Here is a 26,203-nt window from a genome sequence, read left to right as displayed (position 1 = left end):
AGTGGTGGGATTCAATTTTTTTTACTACCAGTTCTGTGGGCGTGGCTTGGTGGGTGTGACAGGGGAAGGATACTGTAAAATCTCAAGTCAGAGGGGGTGTTTGCCGATTCTCCAAACTACTCAAAATTTCTGCTACAAGTTCTCCAGAATGGGTCAGAACCTGCTGAATACCACCTCTGGTTCAGTCTCTTCAAACATGTTTAAAAGCTCACATATATCTTTTTCCATGTTACGTTATTATCTTTCTGCCTTTAGTACTTGTTCCATTAAACCAATTGATTCATGAGATATAGAAGGATTTATTTTAATCAATACTTTATGTAACTCTCTGAGTCCAACCTATATTACAAAGAACTTACCATGGAGATAAAGCAAAGGGTAATCCTAAATTAGACCAGCTTAATTCCTAGAAAAAAAAGTGGAATATGCCATAATTACTGTACTAAGACTACTATTATTCCTCTTGCAAATTTTCTCCACATCTTCAGTAGTTTATTAAAAGCATTCAAATGCAATTCTATTTTTGTAATGACTATGACTAGGTTTAGTTCCAAAATGTTTTGTTTTATCCCTTTAACACCCTTGCCAAATAATCATTAACTTTTTGCTTTTGTTAATTTTCTGTATGGTTTTCTGTCTTTCTCCCTAGGGCTGTTATTTGAACTCTGTTTATCTTTTAATAAATTGTACTTCACCTCTTTCTGGATTACAAATATATTTTATTGTACAATGCAACAATTAAATGATGCTTTTCTTTTCAGCATTCTGTGAAGAAGGATGCAGATATGGAGGGACATGTGTTGCCCCCAATACATGCTCCTGTCCTTCTGGATTCACAGGAAATCATTGTGAAAAAGGTAATACTCTAATTTTCTGCAAAAAATTTGCTCTGGCTTAAAAATTGCAATTACATATCATTTGTACTATTTCAGTTTTTCTCTGACTATACTTGCATCAAGGAAACTGATTGCTCAAGTTTAACATAAAACAGTAGTTTCCCACATGTATGATGTAAATTTGGTGGAGCAGGCTAGGTTTCCTAACTTGCAGAAGTGGGGGAGGAATCCTGGGAGGTAAGAATAATGGGAATTATAACTTCAATTGTAATTGATCTCTGGTGTTCCAAAATTGGGGAATTAAATAGTTAGATGTACGTTACTGCTCATTTTTTTAATTGAAAATAATTCAGTGATAACCACCTAAATGCATACATTGTCCAAAAATTTGACAATGTGTATTTTGCATAAACTGATTATAAAATTTAATTAGAAGCAGTTGTATAATATATTGCACAGGATAATAGAGAACCAGGACAGCAAAGAATGAAATAATGCTAGTCAGATTCTGGGCAATCAAAGGTTTATCTGTATGTTGCAGAATACAAAGAAATTCATCTTCACCATGAAATGTGTTTGTACGTCACCTTTCCATAAGCCCAATATTCAAAAACTTCTATGTACATTTAAACGACAATGTTTATCAAAGACCAACACTTGTGCAATAATTATAGAATAAAGGAACAGGCCTTCAGTAAAAATAAAATATTTCTAATTAGGTTCTAATTAGAGTTCGGCAACAAACTCATTGGAAAAGTATATGGAAGAATAAACTGAAATATCTGTCAATAGATGTTGTATAAACTACCAATAACCAAACTGCTTTAATAATTCATAACTAGCTGCTTGACAACAGTACCCGCTCCCAATTACTTAGTATTTTAATACTATTACTCTTGATATACCTAATACACTGTTCAACTATGTACAAAGTGTACACTACTATTACTGTTAATCTTCTCACCCATCCCCTCCCATTTGACTGTTTCTTAGTATGATTTGATTGTTGATTATACCCTATGACTATCATTAAGTGTTGTACGTTATGATTCTTGATTCTTAATGAAGGTACCTTTTCTTTATGTATACTGAGAGTATTTACACCAAGACAAATTCCTTGCGTGTCCAATCACACTTGGCCAATAAAGTATTCTATATTCTAGTCTATATATTCTAATAAATAGTAGTTAAAACACCTAATAGTCACACATGAATATTAAAGGTAAATCAAGATGAAATAGAAAATTAGGTGCAATCACAACAATTCAAATATTGGCTTGCATTTCCCAAAGCCACATAGGGATAAGACTGAGGCATAATTTCTTAGCAATTAACAACAAAACAAAACAAAACCAATGATACCAAAGATTTCCTAAGATACATCACAAGCCATATCTGGCCTATTATCTCAAGCTCATTCAGAATATTATTTTTATTCATTTATATTATAAAACACAAAAATACAAAAACAAAAAAAGAGAAAAAAAAGAGAAAGAAAAGGGAAGGAAAAAGTAGAAAGGAAAAAGAAGGAAAAGGTGTTGACTTCTGATTCCCTTTGGTGCAGTAGAATAAGGTAATATCAAGCCTCAAATTTTACTTTTGCATAATTGTATAAACTGGCCCTATAACTGTGATGGTGAACCTATGGCACACATGCCAGAAGTGGCACGCAGAGCTCTCTCTGTGGGCACGCAAGCTGTCGCCCCAGCTCAGTTGCACAGCGCATGTGCATGCACCTCTCGCCAGCCAACTGATTTTTGGGTATCTGCTGCACATGCGTGGGTGGCGGGGTGCATGTGGGTGGTGTATGCACATATGCAGCAGTGAGGGCACAGGGGGATCCTGCATGCATGCGCAGTAGGGGTGGGGGAGCATGAGGGGTCCTGCACACATGCACAGGGGTGGGGGGGCAAGGGGGGGTCCTGCACGCATGTACAGGGGGGGTGGGATGAGTGGGAGGCGGTCACAGATACATTGCATTATGGGTGCAGGCACGCGTGTGCTCTGTCGTGTGCACACATGTGCACTTTTGACACGCGACGACAAAAAGGTTAGCCATCACTGCCCTATAACACCAAATCTATCTAATTGGAAAAACCCAAAATCAAAGTTTCATATTTTTCCACCTCAAGCACAAAGTCCAGAAGCAGTTTCCAAGTAGAAACAAAAGTAGTTGTGTTTTTTTCTTTAATCAAAGCAATCAGTTTAACCATCTCTGCTAATGGTTCAGAATATTAAAGGAAGAATAAATCATTGATTTAAGGAGCTACTAATTTTGTAGATGGACTGTTAACTGTTATGTGTGTAGGGATGAGGGACATATTCAAACCATCCAAATCTGTGATTTTGCAAATCTAGAGTTTGCAGCAAAATATATATCAACCAATCATATATTCCTCTCCAAAAATTAACTAATTATAACCTGCTATAAAAAAATAAAAATAAAAGTCATTGGACACAGCAGCCCATTGCCATTGTGAAATAGCAGCACGCTTGAATAGAGAAAATATGAGACAGACCAGTGCTGTTTTGGTCCAAAATGCAGTAGTTAGTTAATATCTCTGCTTTGCAAATTGCATTGTAGGTAGACCTCAATTTACAACCACAATTGGGATGGGAATTTCTATCATAAATCATTGAAGTTGTTAGTCAAATGGGACCTTACCATAATTGTTACAGCAGTTAAGGGATTCTCTATAGTTGGTAAACAAACCACATAGTCTTTAAGCAATGCAGCTGCCTCAGTGGGCAATTGAGAAATCAGGAGATAAAAGATTGCAAATTGCACACTGCAATCAATGATAAATGCTATCTGTAGCTCTACCAATAGGCTTTCAAGTGCAAGTCAAAGTGTAGGTTGTTCCCTACAAAACACCATTTGGAGGGATTGTCTCTCTGCTGTTGTTTCAATCTGTCTTGTAAGACAGAGTTAGCATGCTCTGATCCCATCAACTAAGCAATGTCACCTCCACCATCCATTCCTCTTTTGTTACCAGATTTTTTTCAATTTCTTTTGTTTTTCCAGTTTGCACACAAGCCAGAGTCTTTGAACAGTTGGGTGGTATATATGGACGGCTATCATTTGTTAGGAAGCTAGGTTTCATCTGGGTGCCTGGTTGGGGTGTGTAGTAGGCTAGCCCCAAATTTAAAACTGAAACAACTGTAAAAGTCTGACTCACAGACGAACACAATACAGAAGCCTGATAATGGCAGATATATACATATACATATACATATACATATACATACATACATACATACATACATACATACATATATATATATATATATATATATATACCATATATAGAGAGAGATTTATCTGAATCAATAGGGTGGGAAGGAAAGGAAGATAAGTTCTAAATAGTTTACACATACATACTACAATACTGGAAGCTAATTAAAGCTGTTCTTTCTGCCTTGGTTAACTAAGAAATGATTAAATAGTGCATAGGGGCTCAACTATAGATTTTGAATTAAAAGGATTGCAAAAAATGTGGCTCTGAGGTCCTTGATGTAAATAACAATTATGGCAATATAGAGAATTTTGAAGGTTAATGAAATATTTTTTCTAATTAGAGGAAACAATGGAGGAAACATACATTGCATAATAGTAAAGGCTACAGTGCTCTGTAAACTACTACTACTTGAGGTATTTCACTGACAGATTAATACCATTGTTTGGAAGTGCCCTGAGTGGAAAATTCATTCCTAATTTTGTATTTCAAAAAGGGAGAGATGAGGGGAGTTTCAAAGGAAGATATATATCAAAAAGATGCTTAGTGAATTTCTATCAAGAAAATACAGAAATGCAGAAACAGCTGTGCAAATAAGAACAACAATACATTATTTCCATGCAGAAGCAAATGATATTTCTTAAGATCTAAATACAGTGAATCCTGAAACAGTGGTGGTACAAGAGGCACTTCTCTCCTCTTCTTCACCATATCTCATTATCCTTATTACTACCAACAGTATTTTATTAGTAATACTATACTCTTACTAACAATTGCTTGGTCAGTTCAATTCAGTTCAAGTTCTTTTTCAGAAAAAGATTTATCGAGGTTGCTGAATTTCAATACAAGTAGTCCTCAACGAACAACAATTCATGACCATTCCAAGTTACTAAAAAAGGTCCTTATGATCATTTTTCTCACTTATGACCATTGCAGCATCCTCTTGGTCACATGATCAAAATCTGGATGCTTTGCAACTGGTTCATATTTATGACAGTTGCTGTGTCCCAGGGGTCATGTGATCACCTTTTGTGTTCTTACAAGTAAAATCAATGGGGAAGCCAGATTCATTTAACAACCATGTTACTAACTTAACAAGATTCACTTAACAGCTGTGGCAAGAAAGGTAATAAAATGGGGCAAAAGTCATTTAATAATTTTTTCACTTAGCAACATAAATTTTGGGCTGAATTGTAGTTATACATTGAGGACTACCTGTAAATTACTCATTAGTTTTGTACAATACCCTTGATTCATGTCAGTGCTGTTTGTTTGCCTGACATATAAAGTCAATCAAGCAAGAGCTGTATTATTGAATGGGTATTACATGATGCAAATTTAGGAATGAGCTTCCTAATCAAGGTGATTCCATTCGGTGTATAGTTTTGGCACTTGTGCTTCTACCTTAGCTTCCCATTTGATCATCATGCAAGCTATTATAAATTGTTAATCAATATATCAGTTTTTACTCTGCAGCCCTTTTCTGGAATGTTTCAAGTTGGGAACTTTGACTTACAGCTCTGTCTTTCTTGGTTTTTGTTATGCCGAGAGGTACTTTTGACTCAGTTGATGGAAGGATAAGGATTAAATTAATTATGCAGTTCTTTATTGCTATTCTCAGTTGTAGCAATGCATCTTTGATAAAATTAGCCTGCTTCATATTAAGATATAAAAACTGACTTTTTTTAAAAAATGATCAGCTTTAGTAAAAGAGAATATTTTTTTTCTCCATTACTCCAAGTTGTGGCTAGAAAGGGTCCAATCATCTGTTATTTTATACAAAGGCATTAGAAGTGGCTGAATAGGTGTGGGGAAATCATCTGTTTTCAGTGTCATCTATTTGCTATACTGTGCTTAAAAAATGTTTGTTCCAGTAACTCAGGGCTATTCTCTATGTATTATTTGCAACAGTAGACTATCTATGGGCTTTGCTACCTGAAGGTGTTTTATTCTTCAGAAAAAAGTTAAACTTGTAACAACTAAAAATGACCACTCAATGGCTACTGGATTTCTTTTGTAGGATGGCGAATTTGGGATTTATGAAAGACACAGAAATGATAAAATTACGCTCAATGGGAATTTAATGGTTGTTCAACACTCATGTTATATTTTTATTTTTTTGTTATGAGTGGGATACAAAGTCAATTGTGCCATGCTCTTAGGAGAAAAATTGGCCAGAGATGGTGGCCTTCGTAATTTAGTGGAATTAATAAAATGCTAGAGTTTAACTTAGGTTTGTGTTTTGGTACAGTGCCAAGGAAAGCTTACTGAATGTAAGGGGACAGGGAGAAAATTTTGTGCCACAAAATAAAGGTATATTTACTTTCTTATAATTTTCTCTAAAATGGGACATCATTAGGTATGTTTATATAGACATAGCAAGTTCTACTTTTATGGTGGATTGGAGGACCTGTAGTCTTGCTCCCTGATAAGGAACACAGAAAAACAACTATCCAGTTCCAAATCCAGTTATTTTTAAGGCCTCCCCTTTGTTGTTGTCATCCATTTTTCAATAGCAAATACATTCCCCATCATCCCTTTTGGCATCCTATATTCTTTGGGTTTTATTGTGGCTTCAGTGGCTCAATCTATTTCTAGCCAATTAAAGATTAAGTGACAAAACTGAAAATGTCAAGGCTTCTAATAGATAACTAGCTTTTACTATGCGACAACATCACTGAAGGCAAAATATGCTATTAATTTTTTCCAGATTTAGTCTGAATGCATGCAGCAGGGTTGACATTTTGATACATGGTATAGTTCTGGTTTTAGCACAGCAAAAAGAGATGTTTGCCTCTTGTTTGCCATTTCTTGTCTATCTCACACACAACCCTTCCCATACTCAGGTGCCATTCTGATCCATATTCTTCTCACTTTGAAGAAAAAGTGAAGACCTTATGGAGACATTTGGTTTGGACTAGAATAATTGATAATTCCTTATTATATTTCATTTTAGGCCATCCCAATATGAGTCATTTATATACTGAAAGCTGTACTCTTTATTGACTTAATACACAAATAAATATATAAACAATAAACATCTCCCTCCAAGTTTTTAAAGCAGCAAACTGAAAAAAAATAAGATTCTCTGTTACTCCTTATTTATTGACTTTATTATTATTCCAAGGTTGAGTCTTTTGTAAAACAAAAAGGTTTCAAAACAAAGAAGGCATATTGGATTTTAAACAGAAATATTGTAATATTTTACTTAATAATTCTCTTGTCTATTATGTCTTTCTGCCACATTGCATAGTTTACTAATATATAAATTACTATTATTCACAAGTCTTTAAGAGAGTACATATACTGTATTAAAGAATAACCAGTGCAAGTTCTAATTATGAAATATTTGAAAAGAAAATGCATCTTGGATTTATAATCAGGATATTTGTGTAGGAGGAAGCGTTCAGGATGCTAATTAAATCAAGACTATTTCATTCCTTTAAACTCTGAGTTAAAGGTCAAAACGGTCTTTTAGATCTGAGGCTGGAAAATTAATTATATGCACCAGAACTATTCTATAAAACATAATAGAGACAGGTGTGGGTTGACCATCACCATAAAAGATCAGGGGGACTATAAAGCTTATATGTGGAAATGAATATAAATCCTTATTTACATCTTTGAAGTTTGAACAAAATGAAAGCCTACTAGAGTCCCTCAGAGGCAAAATGCAAGAAAAAAAAAGAATTCAACTATCAATTTGATATTATTCTTATGCAATGAGGAAAGTTATTCACATTGATTCCTTGCCTAGCCAGCTCATCAGTATTACAGTTCTCCTTGTATCCATTTAGAATTTAATCCAATAAAGCTCAGTGGTCTTATTTCTGGAAATTCAATGTAGCTTTAATGTTTACTATTACTTAAGTGCAGCAATTATTCCTTTCAATGTAAATTATCTATTAAATAAATTGCGTATCACAGAATGTAACATAGATGGAAGAACTTTCACGTGAAAAAGTGAAATTTTCTTTTTTATTTAGTGTTTCTGAATTGCTCATTTTTTATCTCCATCAGTCTGGTTTTTAGGAACGATACTCATCTATCTTTTGAATGAGACATAAAATGAAAGCCCTAAACACTTGTGTTTCAATGGAACTAAGATCCAATTCCAGCTTTGGTAATTACTTTGTCTGACTTTCCTCACAGTTTCAGTGTTCACTTCTTGACTTAAAAGTGTTGTATGTTGCTACTGGCACACAGAGTGATTGAAACAATTTTATTCTGAGGGCATCTGCATTTTAGCCATTGGTGGAAAAAAATGGCACATATTTACTTACAGTAGTTTGATAGAAAGTTATTCTGGTAATCTCTACATGAAATATTGCCTCAGGGGCCATGTTTTTTTTTCCAAAACAACATGCGTAATTTATTTTCTGCTCTTACTGTTTTCATGCTGCATTTATTGGTAATACATGTAGCAATATAATCAAGTTTATATTTTTTTGCCCCTACTTTTATTATCCAAGTGGGTTGCAGCATTAAAAAGCAATAATAAAACTAAAATAATTGGGTTAATATAACATGAACAATCACAGTGTAACAAATTAGAATCACTTTAGAGTGAAAATGTCTACCACATTGCAGTGTTTTACCTGGCTGGGAAGGAATCAGATAGATTTTTCCTGAGAGAGTGTTCCATTTTCTGTCTTCCAAAGGAGACAAAGGTTTTTCTTAAGTGTTCAGCAGATAATGGCATGAAGAAGACTTCAGAAGTAGAAAAAGAAGTAACTGAAAAATAATTGAGTGCAAGATGCTTTCGATATTTATGGCGAGATATTTTTTCCAGGGGATATTATCCAGTTACTCTAATGTAAAAATTAGATGAAATGCTAGACTGAATAAACTGCATGTTATGCACACAAAATGATAGGGTGAAGATGCTTTTAAAAGAAAATGTATATATACAGAAGCCTGATGATGGCAGATGAGATTCTGCCAAAACATAGCTACAACTTTAAAAGCACAACTACAATGACGTGGGAAAATACCCGAACAAAGCTGAATGCCATACATGTAAGTACCCGAAAACGTAAGAAAAATATATATATATATATATATGTGTGTGTGTGTGTGTATGTGTGTGTGTGTGTGTGTGTGTTGTGTGTGACAACACACACACACACACACACACATATATATATATATATATATATATATATATATGTGTGTGTGTGTGTGTGTGTGTGTCTGTGTGTGTGTGTGTCTCTGTGTGCTTGTGTGTGTATTTTCTTAAGTTTTCACGGGTATCTATATGTATGGTATTCGGCTTTGTTTGGGTATTTTCCCACGTCATTATAGTTGTGCTTTTAAAATTGTAGCAACGTTTTGGCAGAATCTCATCTGCCATCATCAGGCTTGTGTATTTTGTTCGTCTGTGACGTCTGTAGGAATGGATGTAAATAGAGCAAAATTTAAAGATGAGTCAACTACAAAGATACAGCTTGCCAGATAAAATAACTGCCAATTGCAGATCAAAAAAGACAAGATCTCCCTTCTTTTTTTTTTCTATCACTGATGAATATAATGCCATATTGTAAATAAAAAGCCAACCAAAATTTCTTTATATAATTTGTTTTTATATTATATTCAGCACAAGGCTGAAAAGAACTCAAAATACAAAAGTAAGGCATAAATAAAAAGTTAAAAATTGGTCCTGGATACCAATTGAGAATATATGACAGACTATCTTGAGAATTTTCATTCTCTGGGTAAGATTGTGTTTTTGATTTAATTAGAGCCACTGCCAAAATTCTGACTCTGCATGTGTGTGTGTGTGTGTGTGTGTGTGTGTGTGTATGTGTGTGTTCCAATACTTTTTGACCTTAGCATAACAAGGCTGTGTGCATATTTTCCAGAAATTAATCTCATTATATTCAGTGAGGTACAGTTTTCAGTCAGCATGATCTGGGATTGCAGTTTAATGCTCTGGGGCCTGAGACTGCAATCCCAGTTCACACTGACTGAAAACTGTACCTCAATGAATATAATGAGATCAATTTCTGGAAAATATGCACACAGCCTTTGTTTGGTATGCTAAGGTCAAAAAGTATTGGAAACATTTAGATCACACATGGGACTTGAGGTATTGTTCTGTTCTTGCATAGATACTGTGTTGTTCAGGCAGTCTTGGTAGCAATTAAAAACAATTTCCCATTCCAGCCAAAGCTTTATAGAAAGAGAATTGCATCACTTACACAGTTGAGTTCCACACTTGTGTATTACAAGCTAAAAGTAAAACTGTGGAAAAGTCAGAAGTACTTTTAATTTTACTCTGTGATCCACTTGAACTCAGGAAGCTATGTAAGCGGAGTATTGATATTCATGGAACTAGAAGGGCTGAGGATGCACTTTTTTTAAAAATTAAAGTTTTATTTGCATTTTCACACACACAAAAAAACATAATACAAGTAAAACATCTTTTTTTTACACTTTTTTATACAGACACAAACTCAGTTTCATGCTCATTTTTGTGTTCTATTCCATATCTTATTACTATTTTGCATTTTCTATATAGTTTTTCCCCCTCTTTTAATTTTCTCAATTTTATTTTGATTATCTCATCTCAATTCAAATCATTATATTTATACTTTTGTCTGTCCTGTTTCAATTTCATATTATCTTTTCTCATTAAACAACTTTTCTCCTGTAGTTACTAATTGGAGTATGACACCTTTATAGCTTTTAATTTTATCCATTCAACTCTTATTTAAATTTCAATATATACCTTAAAGTTGTAACATTCAATATAATACATAATACATCACTTCTAATCGAATTCTGCTTGGAACATTCTTATAATACACACTATATTATTTTTTAAAAAAGGATTATAAATATATGTAAGCAAAACCCTCATTCCATTCCAATTCAGTTCTATCATTAATATTCATTAAAGTCTTCACATCTTTAACACTTCTTTTCAATTAAATATCATACTTCCTTGAAGAAACATATAATCTCCATAATTATTTTTTCCCTTATTTCTCTTCACATATGTTTTATAAATCATTAAATATTCATTTTATTACATTTATTTATTGACAAACATTCCACTAAATTATGATAACTATTTTATCAAACATTTTAATCATACATTGTTTCATATTTTCTGAAATTATTTCTATTTCTAATACAACAATACTATCTTATGTACCTTTGCAGAATCCCTTTTTCAATTAGATTTTCAACCATTATCTCTAAATAGGCCCTGTTTCTCTATATCTTGTTTCTGTCCTTTATAACTTCTTTTCCTTTATTTCTTCCTTCTCTTCTTCTCCCTCCCCTTTTTACCCCCTTGTCTCTCTACTTCTAATTATCTCTTCTGCATTTCCCTCTTCTGTTGCTTTCTGATTTTATCCTTATTTTTCAATCTATTCTTTTTTGGGGTTGTTTTTCCCAGTCTTAAACTTTCCATTCTCTTTCCCACCTTTCCTCCTCCCCCCCCAAGATTACTTTTTCATTAAAGATGACTTCTTCTTTGTCCCAATCTTCTTCTTCTGCAGGCATTTCTTGTTGTTTCTCATAGTTCCAAATCTCCATTTCTAAGAACTGAAATATGAAGCCAAAAGAACCTCTCACTTCTCGTGCATCTTCTTTATACTTTTTAAGTTCCATTTTTAGTTCTTCTAAGAGTGGAGCCATTTTAAACACTTTTAAACAACCACCCGATTGATATTAGTCATTCAAATGCAGTAACCAAGAATCCAGAGATCACCAAGTAATACAAATACTCTCGAACTATTTCTTCTTATTTCTTTTTTCACTTTGTCTTCCTGGGATTTTACTATTTTGTTGCCATGTTTCAGTTAAAATGTATCTTTTAGAAGTCTTGTTGAGCTTTTACTATGACTTCTTCTTAATTCCAGGCAGTCTCCTCCCTTCCAGATCCTGCCCTTTTATTCTTTTTCTCTCCTTTCCTGTTTTCAAAAACTTTTAAGTATCCAGAAATCTTTATTATCCCTTTGACTTTTTATTTTCAGCATTAAATGCCTATTAATATCAAAGTGAATTTTAAGTCTCTTAGCTGTCAGTATAGGAAAAGGGAAAAAACCCAAATCCTTTCCCTTTTCTCTCTCCTTCGCTGCTTAAAGATCTTCTTTGGGAACAGTATTATTTATAGTTTAAATTCCAGGATACCTTATTTGTTGCTTTTGCTGTTTGACCTGGTCAACCAAAACTTTCTCTTCTTATCTTCCTCCTGCACATTCTTTTCCGGTCGGGTTCTTCTTTGTGGTGGCCATTTCTGACTACCACTACAACCGCCTCCAGGAAAGGGAGTAATGAGAGGGCGGAGCTGGCATTGCAACGATACGGCATGTGATCTCGGAGGTCTGAGATTGCAGCTGATATCTTTGCCCCTGGACAGTCCAAATGGATCTAAACCGTCCCGAAGAGATGGCGAAAATGAAGAGTGCATCCTCTTGTTCCCAGGGATACTGCAAAGTCCCTGGTAGATCCAGGAGAAGCTCTTCTTGCCAGTGGCAAAGCGGCAGCTATTAAAGTTGCTGAAGTTGGGACAGCTCCGAAATGAAAGAGAACAGAAAGAGAAAGTGTGCTGATTTGGTGAGAACTTTTTTATTCTAAGATTTGAAAGGACACCCTAAGGAAAAGAAAGAATCTCTAAAAGTTTTGACAGAAGTGATTAAGCGGTGATTTTAAACAGACGTGTCAAAGTAAGCTTTTGGGTTTTTTTCTCAGGAAAGGGAGTAATGGCTAGCTGAGGAGGAGAGATGCAGCATTCCTCAACCCTGCAGGCAGTCTTCCCCTTCTTCACCACCTCTATGGGGTGGCTTATCTCCGAAACCAGCTGGCTCGGGGCGCTCCAGTGGCGAGCACGGATTGAAACCGTGCAGAATAGCGGTTTCGGTCTGTCGCTGAAGAAGCTCAAACTGGAAGTTATCAATGCTGAGGATGCATATTATAGTATTGGTTAAGTACCTGAAAGTCTGTCCCCCTGTTCTCCATCGTTTCAGATTATAGGACACTAATCAATGTATTTACATGAAGGCAATCTCTGACTGAATGTTAGAAAACAATAATAGAGAAACCAAGTATCAGACTAGATGTTGTACTCCTTGTTCCTGGATATGTTCAAGTGGAGGCTGGATGGCAATCTTTCGGGGATATTTTAATTTGGATACCTAAACTAAGCAGATTGTTGACACCTTTTCTTTTAAAGATACTTTTCATCCTCATAAACAGATAACTTGGTACTGCCTTTTTTAATTAAACCATGTCATAATTTCCATAAGAGTGATTAGCTATAGGATAGATTGGCAGAGACACATAACCTCAGAGGTTTAATTTTGAATATTCTTCTCCTCCTCCTTTAATTTTGAATTCTTCTGCTTCACCTTGAATCTCCAAGTATTTTTTTTAGAAAGACACTAATAATGACACACACAAAAAGTTATTGTGAATTATTGTCATGGGTGGATTCAAGACCAAGGAAGTATCATGTTTAATTACAAGATTGCCACTAGAAATGACCTACATAAATCCCCTCTTACTACAAGTAGTTGTTCAAAGTCACTTAAAAAATGAGGGAACAGACTTGGGATGAGGAGAATTATTCTGCTGCAGGTCTCTACGCATTAGAGAGATAATTGGGGTGGTGGGGGAATCAGAAATAACATTTTGCACAATTAGACCAATACAGTGACTGAATTTATTGCTTTTTATTTTTCATATTCAAAACATTTTGATAAATATATACCAGTAGTTGATTTTTCTGTTTATATTTTTTATCATCAATTGAGTAATGAGTGCTGTGCTACAAATTACCCATTAATGGTTTGGGCATTTTTCCTCCTGCTTTAACAAAGAAGAAGAAAAATTAAAAACCATGTAGATTAGACGAAGGCAGTTGCAAACTACTTCTTCAAGAATACTGCCAAGAAAACTGCATGGATGCACTTATCAAGAGTTGAACTCAGTTTGATGGCAGCTTTATTATCTTTATGGAATTGAGTTATTCATAGGCATATTTACAAAGGAATAAATCTCACTGAACTCGGTAGGTACTATTGAGTTTTAACAGAATTGTCTGCTAATAAGAGATGGCATTTGGGTTCTGCATTCTTTATTCTTTGTATTTATAGGTAAAAGAGAATAGAATGCACAGTAGAAAGAAATGTTCTTGGTATGTTCTCAAAGGTGCTTTTTCAAGAGGCAACTGGATTTTTCTCATCTGTTTTTTGTTCAAGAAGAACCAAATATTTCATTTCTCATCCAAGAAGCTGTGGTGGTGGTGGAAGGATAGGTACTGACAGTTGAGACTAGATGGTGGTGGTAGGATTCAGACCAGATGGTGAGATGGGGAATGGAAGGATTCTATTTCTTTGCAGTCATCTAGTCATTAGCGCTCTCTCTGAGAGTTCTTGAGGGCACCTGGAGGCTTGTCTTTGTTGTATGATTTGCCCAACTATAATGTGGATGACTGAGAATTGCCACAGAAATTTGAACCTTCTGTTTTCATTCCAATTACAAGGATTAAAGAAGACAACAATAATGCCATCTTAATAAAGAGTGTCCAGTTTCTCAGTCTGGTGAATCGAAATGATTTGAAAAGTTACATGGAGTAAAAATGTTGAAATATGGAAGAAATATTTTGTATTTGTATGGGATAATCTCATGTATATTCTTTTAGAAAGCCTCTGTAATTGGAATATATGTAACGTTTGCATTGATTCTAAGAGTCTTTATCTGTTTGTTATTTCTTAATGAAAAATAATATTTTTTTCTGTTATCCTGGAATTATATAACCAGTAAAAGTTAGGATCATTCATATTAATTAAATGAGCCTTTATGAACCTTCTCTTATGTTATGCTAGGGCTGCATTCCCAGAAAACCTCACATAAAATGAATCCACATAAAATGAGGCACTGAACCAGTGGGTAGAAAAAGTAGGATTAAGGTGTCAATTAGTATAAACAGTGCTAATACATTTTTAGGGCCTTACTCTTAAACACCACACAACTCAAATGATGTTTTCTATCTTGTCCCTCTTCTGCATCCAGTGAAAATATTTTCTCCATGTTTCATACAGTTGGATTTCTAATGCATGTAGGTTATCATGGCAAAAAAGAGGTAGAATAAATCATGACACTACACATTTTATTAGAATTTTCTTAAGATGTGCACAATAGATTTGCTCAGATTGAACTCTCATCCTAGGGCTGAGGTTCCTTTATATTATTATCCTTTACTTTTCATTTTGTGGGAAATGGTTGGACAAGATTTTGATAGTTATTTTGACCCCATAGTGACAGTAGTCGCCACACTATATAATATTAGTGATCTAAGTACAGAAGTAAGTGGGAGACAGGGTACATAACTACAACTGCACAACATGATGGTAAATGTGTGAGTGAGGGAAGAGGTATTTTTAGCAAGAAAATCTTCAAAAGGCAGGAAGAGGTCTTTTATCATTTCCAGATGGCTCAAGCTGATTATGGTTACAAAATTTATATATATATATCTTTGGTTATTCAGGTTATACTCAGAAAAAATATATATATATATTATATATATTTGGCCTCTTCCCTGTGGCCTCTTCCCTGGTCCAACACCTCAAAGCCACAGGACATGAAATTGATTTTAAAAATACCAGAACTATCGCCAAAACCGAACACTTCAACAGCAGAATAATCAGAGAAGCCATAGAGATAGAAAAACGCCCACACAGCATGAACAAACGAGATGACACCTCCCGCCTTCCAGCCATTTGGAAACCCGCCCTCATGAACAGACGAGTACCTAACATGAAGAAGGACACTGGACCCACACCCATGAGAGCCACACAAGATGCCACCACCACACTTCCATGTAGAAAACAGACTCCCACCCATTCAGAAAATGAGAAACGACCATGGACCAGAAGCTGCACTGCAGCTGCATCACTACCCACTTCAAACCCCTCTGAGCCATACATGAAGCAAACCAACACCCACTATGAAGATGCAGCAGGACCACGAACTAGAAGCCAAACAGCAAGATCACAACTCTCCAGCTCAAATCCCCAGCAACTAAAACTAACCTGAGCACAACCAAGCCCCCTCCTGAACAGAACACGCCTCCAACCAATCAGAACACGGCTAACCCCCAACCAATCAGAACACAGCCAAACCCCTACCAATGAGAACACACCCCCACCCAATCAGAACACAGCCAAGCCCCCACCCAATCAAGTTCCACCCCACTGGCAGTTAAAAGGAGGAAGCAGCTGCAATCTCCATTACTCTGAGAAGCACAGAGCTGGAGACAGAAGCCTGAAGATGATGAATGAGACTTCATCGAAACGTTGCCTAGATACTTCAAATCTTACGCGGGAGAAAACCCGAACAACCAAAGATCTACATATAAATACCCGCGAGAACCTCAGAAAACATATATATATATATATATATGTGTGTGTGTGTGTGTGTGTGTGTGTGTGTGTGTGTGTGTGTGTTTGTAGATTTTCATGGGTACAGGTATATAGGTCTAGGTGTGTTTGGGTCTTTTCCCATGTAAGAGTATCTTGGCGACATTTCGGCAAGGTCCCACTTGCCATCCTCAGGCTGGTGCTTTTGGCTTCGTGCCAGTGCAAGCACTGCATCCTAAGAAACCCCGAAGATAAAATTGACCTGGAAAACCAAGGCATATATGAAGTCCCCTGTGTATCATGCCCTGCCACATACAGCAGACAGACCAAGAGAAGAATAAGTACCCGCCTGGATGAACATAAAAATGCAGTAAGAAAAGCTGGAACACACTTTGTCACTAGTCCAAAACATGAAAGCCACAGGTCATAGCATCAACTTCAATGGCACCAAAACCCTAGCCACTATAGAAAACCCCAGCCACAGAATTATCAGAGAAGCCATAGAGATTGAAAGAAGACCTGAAAGCATGAATAGAAGAGATGACTCCACCACACTGTCAATTATTTGGAAACCTGCACTCACAAGCAAACAAATATCTATACCACAATCGAGGCAAGCACATGGACACAAATAGACCCCCCAATACCTCCAGCCCAACATGCCCCAGCCAGCTACCCAAATAAAACCTAGCTTCCTAATAAATTATTATCAGCCATTAACAAGAAACTAAGCTGCACTAAGAAATCCCAATGCACAAAACACAATGTTGCCAACCTATCAAGAACACAGCAACTCGAAGACCAGCCAATCAAGACAAAAAAAAAATGCTACAAAACAGACAGAAGATATTAGAAACACCAAGCAGAACACAGCAAACTCCAAGACCAATAAACACAGACAAAGACTGCCCACCAATCAGGATGAAGAAAAAAATATTCTAACACAGTATGAGGCTAGCACCAAATTTAAAACAGAAATGACTATGAAAGCCTGACACACAGATGAACACAATACACCAGCCTGATGGTGGCAGATGAGATTGTGCCGAAACATTGCTACAACTTTAAAAGCACAACTATATTGACGTGGGAAAATACCCCAACAAAGCTGAATACTATACATGCACACACACACACACACACACACACACACACACACACACACGCACACGCATGCACGCACATGCACGCACACACACACACACACACACATATCAGTATGAAAATGATCAATTATGTAACCATAATTTGGATAAAGTAAGGGAAATATGTAGTTTCATAATAAAATACAATGTAATGTCTCAGTGATACTCTGAGGTAACAACACTTATTCAAAGGAAGGAATAGAAGAAACCATTGTAATATTGAGGGTAGAGGTTCATTCTGTGAGCTTGTGGGATGGTTTCTGAATATTTTGTTATCAGGCTAGGTAACATCTTCAGCAGAATTTAGGGGATGTCAGTGTTCTTATAAGGGCTTTGTGTGGTCAATAGGTCTTGTGATGATAAAGTCAATCAGATGAAGGTCACATCAGGTAAGGATCTTGTGATGGGGAGGTCACATCAAGTGAAGTTCACTGGGAGATGATGTGGTGGTTTGGGGGGGGCATTGCATAGATTGATTGAGAGTTGGTGCTGTCATTGGTTGGCTGTATGGTTGATTTGAGCTCTGAGGAGTTTGTAGGCTGGTTGTAGATCAATATGTCTAAAGATGGAATTGCTTGTGGAGTACCAAGCTTTGATAAATTCATGAGCATGGTGGGTGGTAGCATGGCCAATGATTCTTGTATTGCTCCAATCAAATTGGTATTGTTCAGTGTTAGGATAGGTAGAGATTAGGGATTTGGGATTGTGGTGTTTGACTGCCACTCACTGTTTGTAGATCCTGGTTTGTAATTGAAAGGAAATTATTGTGGCAAAGCATTTATCCTTTGCTGAAACTGTTTTAAATAGCAAAAGAAAATATCAGTCATTTCCATTTCCTACCATTTCATTTATGTATTAATCTATATGGTTACCTTATGAAAAGGGAGTCTCTGTGTTCATTAAAAGAGAGGGGGACAATTAAAAGCAAAGGAAACCATTCTTCTAGCTTTCATATAAACGGGTATTTTTGTAAATGGGTCAAAATGTTTAATGCAGCACCATAGCAATGTGATGCATACTCAAGCCTTTTGATATGTGTGTTGTGACATCACTCACATATACCAAAGGAGTAAAGGTTGTGTCACGATAGCACAAAGCTGCTTTTGTTGTTTGCTTTGTTTTGTTTTTATTTATTTATTACAAAAATGGTGGGTCTTGTGGGATGCCTTGGCATCAGGGATGGGATTCAAATTTTTTAAAAACTGGTTATGTGGGCGTGGCTTAGTTGGTGGGTTAGCTTGGTGGTCAGGTGACTGAGTGGACATGGCTTGGTGAACATGCTATTGGCTGGGCGTGGCCAAATCAATATCACTCACATCGAGGCACGCATCTCCTCGCCTGGCCTCTCATGACTGTGAGGATGCAGTCGTAAGTGTGAAAAATGGTAATAAATCACTTTTTTCAATGCCACTGTAACTTTGAATGGTCACTCCACACAAGCAAAGTACCAGCAAAGGAAGGGAAAAAAACGCCAGAGAAGTTCCTGAGACAGGAGTCCTGCCAAGAATGTAATAAGGGTTAACAGAGAGGCAGTTTCTGTAAGCAACACCAGAATGTTTCCTTCCTGCCTTCCTTACAGGATTAGGCCAGTAATTTCTTCTAACAACCGGTTCTCCGAACTGCTTAGAATGTTAACCGGTTCTAGCGAATAGGTGCAAACTGGTAGAATCCCACCCCTGTTTGGCATGCAAGGAAAAATGTCACAGGAGCAAGACATTTAGATTCACCCTACACATCTGAACAATAATTATTCTGTACAATTCTATAGAAATGGCTTGAAACATTCTGAAATGTAAAGCAAAAGGTTGAGGCTACATTATTTTTGCATATTGCTGCATTGAAAAAAAGTAAGAAAAAAGTCTTGTCTGTCTCTTTGTACTTTTTCTTTATCTCATTTTTTAAAAATGTTTGTTTCTTTTATTTGTTTCTCTGGTAATAAAACATAATGAAATGTATAACAAAAATAATAATTGTTTTTTTTATGTAAATTACTTCCTGAAGCAGCTTTGTGAATGCCCTCATTCTAGGAGGTGAGGCTGATGCTTCCAGAAGAAATGTTTTTTTTCTTAGTAAAAACAATGAAATGCTTAGTATGAAGTGGAGGTTCTTAGTAGATAACAATTCATTATGTGAATGTGGAGAGACACAAAGCCCTGCCCATCTGTTGGTATAGTAGCTATTATCAGAAGTATGTACTTGTTAATGAGTTATTTTTGGCCAACAAAGCCAAGAAGGTGGTTTCGTTCTGGCAATTTAAAATTTTCTCTAGCTAGAAGAAGGTGGGGGATGAGGAGAAGGATTAGTAGTAGTAGTAGTAGTAGTAGTAGTAGTAGTAGTAGTAATAGTAGTAGTTGTGTTGTTGTTGTTGTCTTTTTTTCCGGAAAACTCCTCAAACTATGCAAACTATGACACTCAGATTTTCATAAGCTTTTATTTTGTTCTGTGCTGAAGGTTGTCCAAACTTCAGAAAATTTTATCCTGCAAAAGATGCTTCTCTTTTATTACCTTATTCTCAAGATGCTGTTATGTTTCTTTTGCTGTGATTTTTAACTGCTTTATTGGTGGCGGGAAATATTACTAGTGCTGTTATTTTTCACATTATATTTCTCCATCATTTCGTAGCTTTCCTAACTGACTGTGTTTATAGATCCGAAAAAGCCCAATGAAAAAGGAATTATTTTCCAAACTCTTCACTTGGTGTTTAATTGAGGCATAGGAAACCATACTATACAATATATTATTCTTATACTGCTGAAAAGATATTGTACAATGACAGTTAGAGTCACATAATCTCTTGGTTCTTTCATATTGAAGAACATGAGTTTTTTTTTAGAAAAAAAATCAATCATTTTTTCTCCATCGCACTAAATGAAAATTGTACTGCAAAGCAAGCAGACAGATACATAAATGAAATATTCAGCAGAATGCATTAAATAACAGCTGACAATATCTGTTTCATTGTCTTAATCTAAGTCATTTGTACATCTTATTTAACTTAGAATAACTTTGTCACTTTAATGTACACTAATCAGCATACATTAAAATGAAATTTCATTGCATACAGCTCTCAAAGGATTACCACCTCCAATGTACACTACATAAATTGCAATTGCCTTATGCAAGTTACTTGGAAGGCTGTTTTTAATGGGACACATTTTTGAAACCATGGATAAAAGCTACTTCGTAAAATTCACTACAATTTTTAAGATTGAAGATTTAGATTATTTTCTAGACCTGTTGTTGATTTTATGCATGATATAGAGGTGTAGAATCAATACAATATTCATTCCGTACTTGTTACTCCTTATTTCTGGGTTTATCTTCTATATGATGTAGTCCTAATTCTATAGCATGGTAGTTAGAAGGTCTATCACTGCACTGACAGGCTGGCCCACAATTTTGAATTTCTAACAATTTGTTGGCTTTGATTTTTCCCATATATTCACTATTGAAATATCATAGACTTTAGTGTAATAAATCTTGTAAGCTAATATATTGATTTGCAGCATGACAAATGTAATCATTTTAGTTCATCAAGCTTAATATAAAATACTAACCCATTAAAGATATTTTTAACTGTCTTGCTGGATGATAACATATTAATCCTAGTACTTTTTTCATTCTGATAACCTAGAGTAATTTGGTCACTTGCTCATGGGCCAACATTGATCATATGGAAATGTCAGGTTTTCCCAGTTCTTAGATTATCTGCTAATTTTCCTAACTTCTTTTTCTTTCCTTTTTGCTTTCACTTTTTAATTTTGGAGTAATGGGTTTACTTTTGAGGCAGTGATTAAAACCAAATAAATAGATATCTTTAACTACTACAGATGTATCTGTCAGTGATGCAAGGAATATTTCCCTATATAGTGAAATAAATAAACAATACAGTAGGAGTGTTAATATCTGAAAGGCTTTGTATTTCAAAATTGCTTGCTCTGGTGCTGAGATTAAAAAATAAGACCTGTTGACTTTCTACCTTATGGCCTTTTTAAAACATGCATTTGAATCTCTGCAATAAATGAACAGAAAAGCAGTGTCTTATGTGCTTATCCCAGTGGTCTAAACAAATGCCTTTCGGTTACCCTGACAACATTTCAAAGAAAGAAAAAAAACATTTTTGCATGACGATGAACTATATTTGTAAAATATAATACCTACACTTTAAAGGTATAAGAATATGCCTTGTCTAAACAATAAGTGGTATTCCCTCCTCCAAAGGATTATATATATATATATTATAGGATCTGAGACTGACAGAATCATATATGACTCTACTATCATTGTGTTAGAAACCAATGTGTTAGATCTTCAACACCAGCATACTTGGAGATAGTTTTGTTCATCAACTTGATTTCTATTGAAGGAGCTTCAAGGGAATTATTAGTGACTGTTATTGTGAATGTTTCTTTTTTCTCTCAAGAGGAGCAAATAAAAAGGATTCTCAGGCCATTGAGTCGGTTGACTATTTTAACCCAATTTCTTTTTGCAAGATCTTACACGTGATTGTTGTTAATATTTTAATAATTTGGATTGCATAATTTGATAGTTTTTGAATTACTTTTGAAACATTTCTGCTTTGTTTTGTTTTGCCTAATGAAGCAAAAAGGAAAAAAGGGGGGAAAAAGGGTAGAGCAGCTATCCAGAATGAAGCTTTGTTCTGTGTAGATAGAGATACACAAAAACTGTTTAGCATATGGTGTTATTTTAAATAAGGCACTTGATTTGCCAAATAAATCTTTGTTTATTGTTGCATGTTTACATAAGCAGCCAAGAACACTTAATGAAGGATTTTCAAAAAACAGACATTTTAATACCCATGTCAAGTCTCTCTTATTAATGTTCCAACTGGCATTTTGGCAGTTCCAATGGCCATGTGATAAATTGCTTTATATGGATTTTTATTGCTTAATGAAAAACTCTTATTTAGAAATTGAACCTCTGGTGTGTTTTTCAACCTAAATAAAGAACTCAATTGTTTGATTAGATTATTAAACAAAAATGAATGCCAGCATATAACCTCTTGTTTTACCCCATTATTTGTCTTATCAAGATATGACATTAATTTCATATATACGCATGCTTTTGTTTGGTTTAGCAATTTTATCCAGAACTAAACCTATTTTAAAGATCTCAGACATTTTCCACTTCCTTTTTTTCCCTTTCAATTTTCATATGTGATACTCATCTCAGAATCTTCCAAACTCTTCAGTCAATAATAGTGGATAATCATTTCTGATTTATAAGATTTATAGATCTTCTAGTAAACACAATTTTAACATATAAATTGTTATAATATATATCTGGAATTAAATTAATCCTGCTTTTCCATTTGTTGGTTCCTCTTTTCTTTTTCTCCCAAGAAAAAGTAATCCTGGTGATACACATTTTGAGTATATAAAGCAATCAATAATTTGGCAGTAATTCATTGAATTTTTTTTATCTTAAAATTCAGGATAGTTTCAACTTTTTCTGCAATTAAAAAATCAACTTTAATTTAAAATCCTAACTCTGTAAAAATCTATGTAGACAATATAAGTAGAATACAAAAGGAAAAAATATAATTAAAAAGGTGTATAACAGTTACACCATCCATTATATCAGCCTCTCAATTTGTAAGAAACAAAGGTACAATGTTTCTTAAACTGTTATATCTTATTTCTCCAGATATCAAGGTCCATCCATATACAGCTGCTAATATATGTAAATGTGGGTAAATGATTCAAAGTTGTTAACTGCTGTTTTATAACTTTCTATATGTTCTGGCCAAGGCTTTCTGTGACTGTAATTAAGCACAAGCTTGGTTAAGACAACTATTGTTTTATTTCAAAGCTGGGAATTATGTTCATTCCCAGCTGGTAATGAGTCTCAAATAGCCCCTTCGAGATAAGACTCACCTTTCTTTCCTTTGAATTGCTGCCAACAACAAGAGTGCCAAATGAATTATAAAAAAACCAACCGAAGTACAAAGTCCACACAGAGCTTCAAGGATTAATCAGAATGGAACAAACAATTTTACTTCCTACAAAAGTTTTGTCACCTTTGCCTGTCCTTTATACCTTATGGGGAGGGGCAATCACCTCCAAGCCTTACTCCTTTTGCTTCAGCTGCTCTTTCCTTTGGAGCACACATGCACTGGGAAGAGACTCCCCTTGTTCCTCAGCCTCACTGTGGTCAGACTCCAGAGACTCCAGGGGCAGCACCCCACTCCCAGATGGTCCTGGCCCCATCTCTGCATCGGACACAGGACTCTTATCAGAGTCCTCTCCAGAGTCCCTAACTAGTCCCCATTCTTCCACGCTATCCGATTCTGCTGCCATCTGCATAGGCTGCCAGCAAACACTATGCATCTTTTATTGATGCATATATTATGGTTATATGATAACGTTAGATAGCTATATATTCACATTTATGTTTTTTTAATGTATTTAACGTATGGGTATATAGGGTGTGGATGTGTGGATGAGCTTTTAAAATTAATAACTGATTAATAAATAAAGCAAATAAAAATGTAAGTTGTAGTAGGGTTCATATCTGAATACAGCAGGAAGGCATAGAATTGTCCTATGATGCTTGGCTACTTATGTAAGAATGATGAGATTATTACAAACATCTCTGCAGTAGGATATGCTGTGCTGTTTCTGTGTGTCCAGTGTCACAGGGACATTGAAGATACATTTTGGGGACTTGAAGGGCTAGTTTCTGAAATTTGAATTATATAAGTTCTAAAGGTGGGGAGGGGCATTAAATACAATTGGAGCTGGGGGTTAGTTGGGACCCATAAAGTAATTCTCCTATTGGCTCGGCTTCAAATAACTTTGAGTGTTGCCAGTATATAGTGCCCACAGTCTTCTTTTAATGAGCTCCTCTGTGCATTTTCAGCCACATAGCTCCTATGGGCTTTCCTACTGCCCATACAATGAAGAACTATTCCCAAGTGTTTGATACAGGAGACCAGTGCAATGTATATTTTATTTATACATGTGCTATTCAACAGATTTTAGGGGAGTGCAGTATATTAACAATTCAACATTTTCAAAAATCATATATCCATGAGCAGAAAATAATGTTCTACTTTAGCTGAAAGCTCACCTTATTATCTGCATTCAATATACTCAGAATAGTTGATCCAGCTGGCAAAAGAAAAGGCTTGACATATAAATTAAATAATTAAATTAAATTAGATAAGATTAAAGATGAAAATCCTCAAAATAATTAAAGAAAATATGTTCACACAAACACACAAACAATTATAACAGAATTGGAAGGACTTTGGAGGTCTTGTACTCTCAAATTGCAAATGGAGACGTGGATACTCTATCTTTCTTATCTTCATTTTTAAGTGCTTTGGTTTTATTGTATTGCGAACAGTTGCTGGAGTGCATCCACAGTTTCGTTGTACTTGTACAATGACAATAAAGTTCTTCTATTTCTAATTCTAATTCTTCTAGTCCAACCCCCTGCTCAGGCAGGAAACCTTACACCATTTCAAGCAAATGGTTGTCTAATCTCTTTTTAAAAACTTCCAGTGTTGGAGCTTTCACAACTTCTGGAGGCAATTTGTTCCACTGATTAATTGTTCTGTCAAGAAAGTTTTCCTTAGTTCTAGATTGCTTCTCTCCTTGATTAGTTTCCATCCATTGCATCTTGTCCTGCCCTCAGGTGCTTTGGAGAATAGCTTGACTCCCACTACTCTGTGGCAACCCCTTAGATATTGGAACACTGCTATCATGTTGCCCCTAGTCCTTCTTTTCATTAAATAGATATACCCAGCTCCAGTAACTGTTCTTTATATGTTTTAGCTCCAGTTTCCTAATCACCACATGATCTTGATTTTATCCCTCTGTTAATGCAGCCTAGGACTGCATTGGCTTTTTGGGCACCTGTAGCACACTGCTGGCCCATATTTAAGTGACTGGCCACTAGTACTCCAATATCCCTCTCACAGTTACTACTATTGAGCCAGGTATTACCTATACTATACCTGTGAATTTGGTTTTTTGTGCCTAAATGTAGAAGCTTACCTTTTAACCATTGAATTCTGTTTTGTTAAATAGCTATTGCAATATCACTTCAAGGCAAATGGAGTCAAGGATCTTTCTTAAAGGGCAGGCCTGACATGGATAATGATTATTACTGATTAGGTAATTTGGGAGGCAGTTATCTGGATTACCAATAGAAAATGGGTGGTTTTTGTCACCAAAAGGGTGGCCAGAGAAGGCCTTTCTGTAAATTCTTATCAATAACAAGTAAGTTCTGTATTTGATATTGGGTAAGGGCAGGGGTGCAATTCAGCAGAGCGTTTCCTAATGACCTTCACCAGCAATCCCTGTCTGTTAAACAGCTGATGCATGGCAATCCGCTGTGCTGCGCGAATCAGCTGAGTTTGAAAAACAAGATATAAAGCATAGCCTAAAGGCCAGGCAGGCGGGTGGGCCAAACAATTGATCATCAGAGTAAACTGAACCAGTTTTCTCTCAGGTGATTCTCAGAGCTACCAGTTCACCTGAACCGGGCTGAACCAGTAGAATCCCACCCCTGGGCAAGGGCATTTTGTAGAAATTTGAGCTGCAGAAATAAAGCTAATAGTGGAATACAATAATTGGACCAATAGC

At 35.6% G+C, this 26,203-nt stretch overlaps 1 protein-coding gene across 2 annotated transcripts in view; it reads left to right on the top strand.

Moving 5' to 3' along the window:
- NELL1 (neural EGFL like 1) overlaps window positions 1-26,203 on the top strand; it is a 566,467-nt gene that overhangs the window by 474,353 nt on the left and 65,911 nt on the right. For both annotated transcript variants that reach the window (XM_087921258.1, XM_087921259.1), the window contains exon 15: window positions 762-857. In XM_087921258.1, the coding sequence (XP_087777384.1) occupies window positions 762-857 (96 nt within the window). The remainder of the gene's footprint in view (window positions 1-761; window positions 858-26,203) is intronic.

Source organism: Pseudonaja textilis, chromosome 1 (assembly GCF_049901715.1).
Source record: "Pseudonaja textilis isolate UNSWEBS1 chromosome 1, rPseTex1.2, whole genome shotgun sequence".
NCBI lineage: Eukaryota > Metazoa > Chordata > Lepidosauria > Squamata > Elapidae > Pseudonaja > Pseudonaja textilis.
The sequence above is the reverse complement of the archived record's forward strand: the minus strand, read 5'-3'. Positions and strand labels throughout refer to the sequence as shown.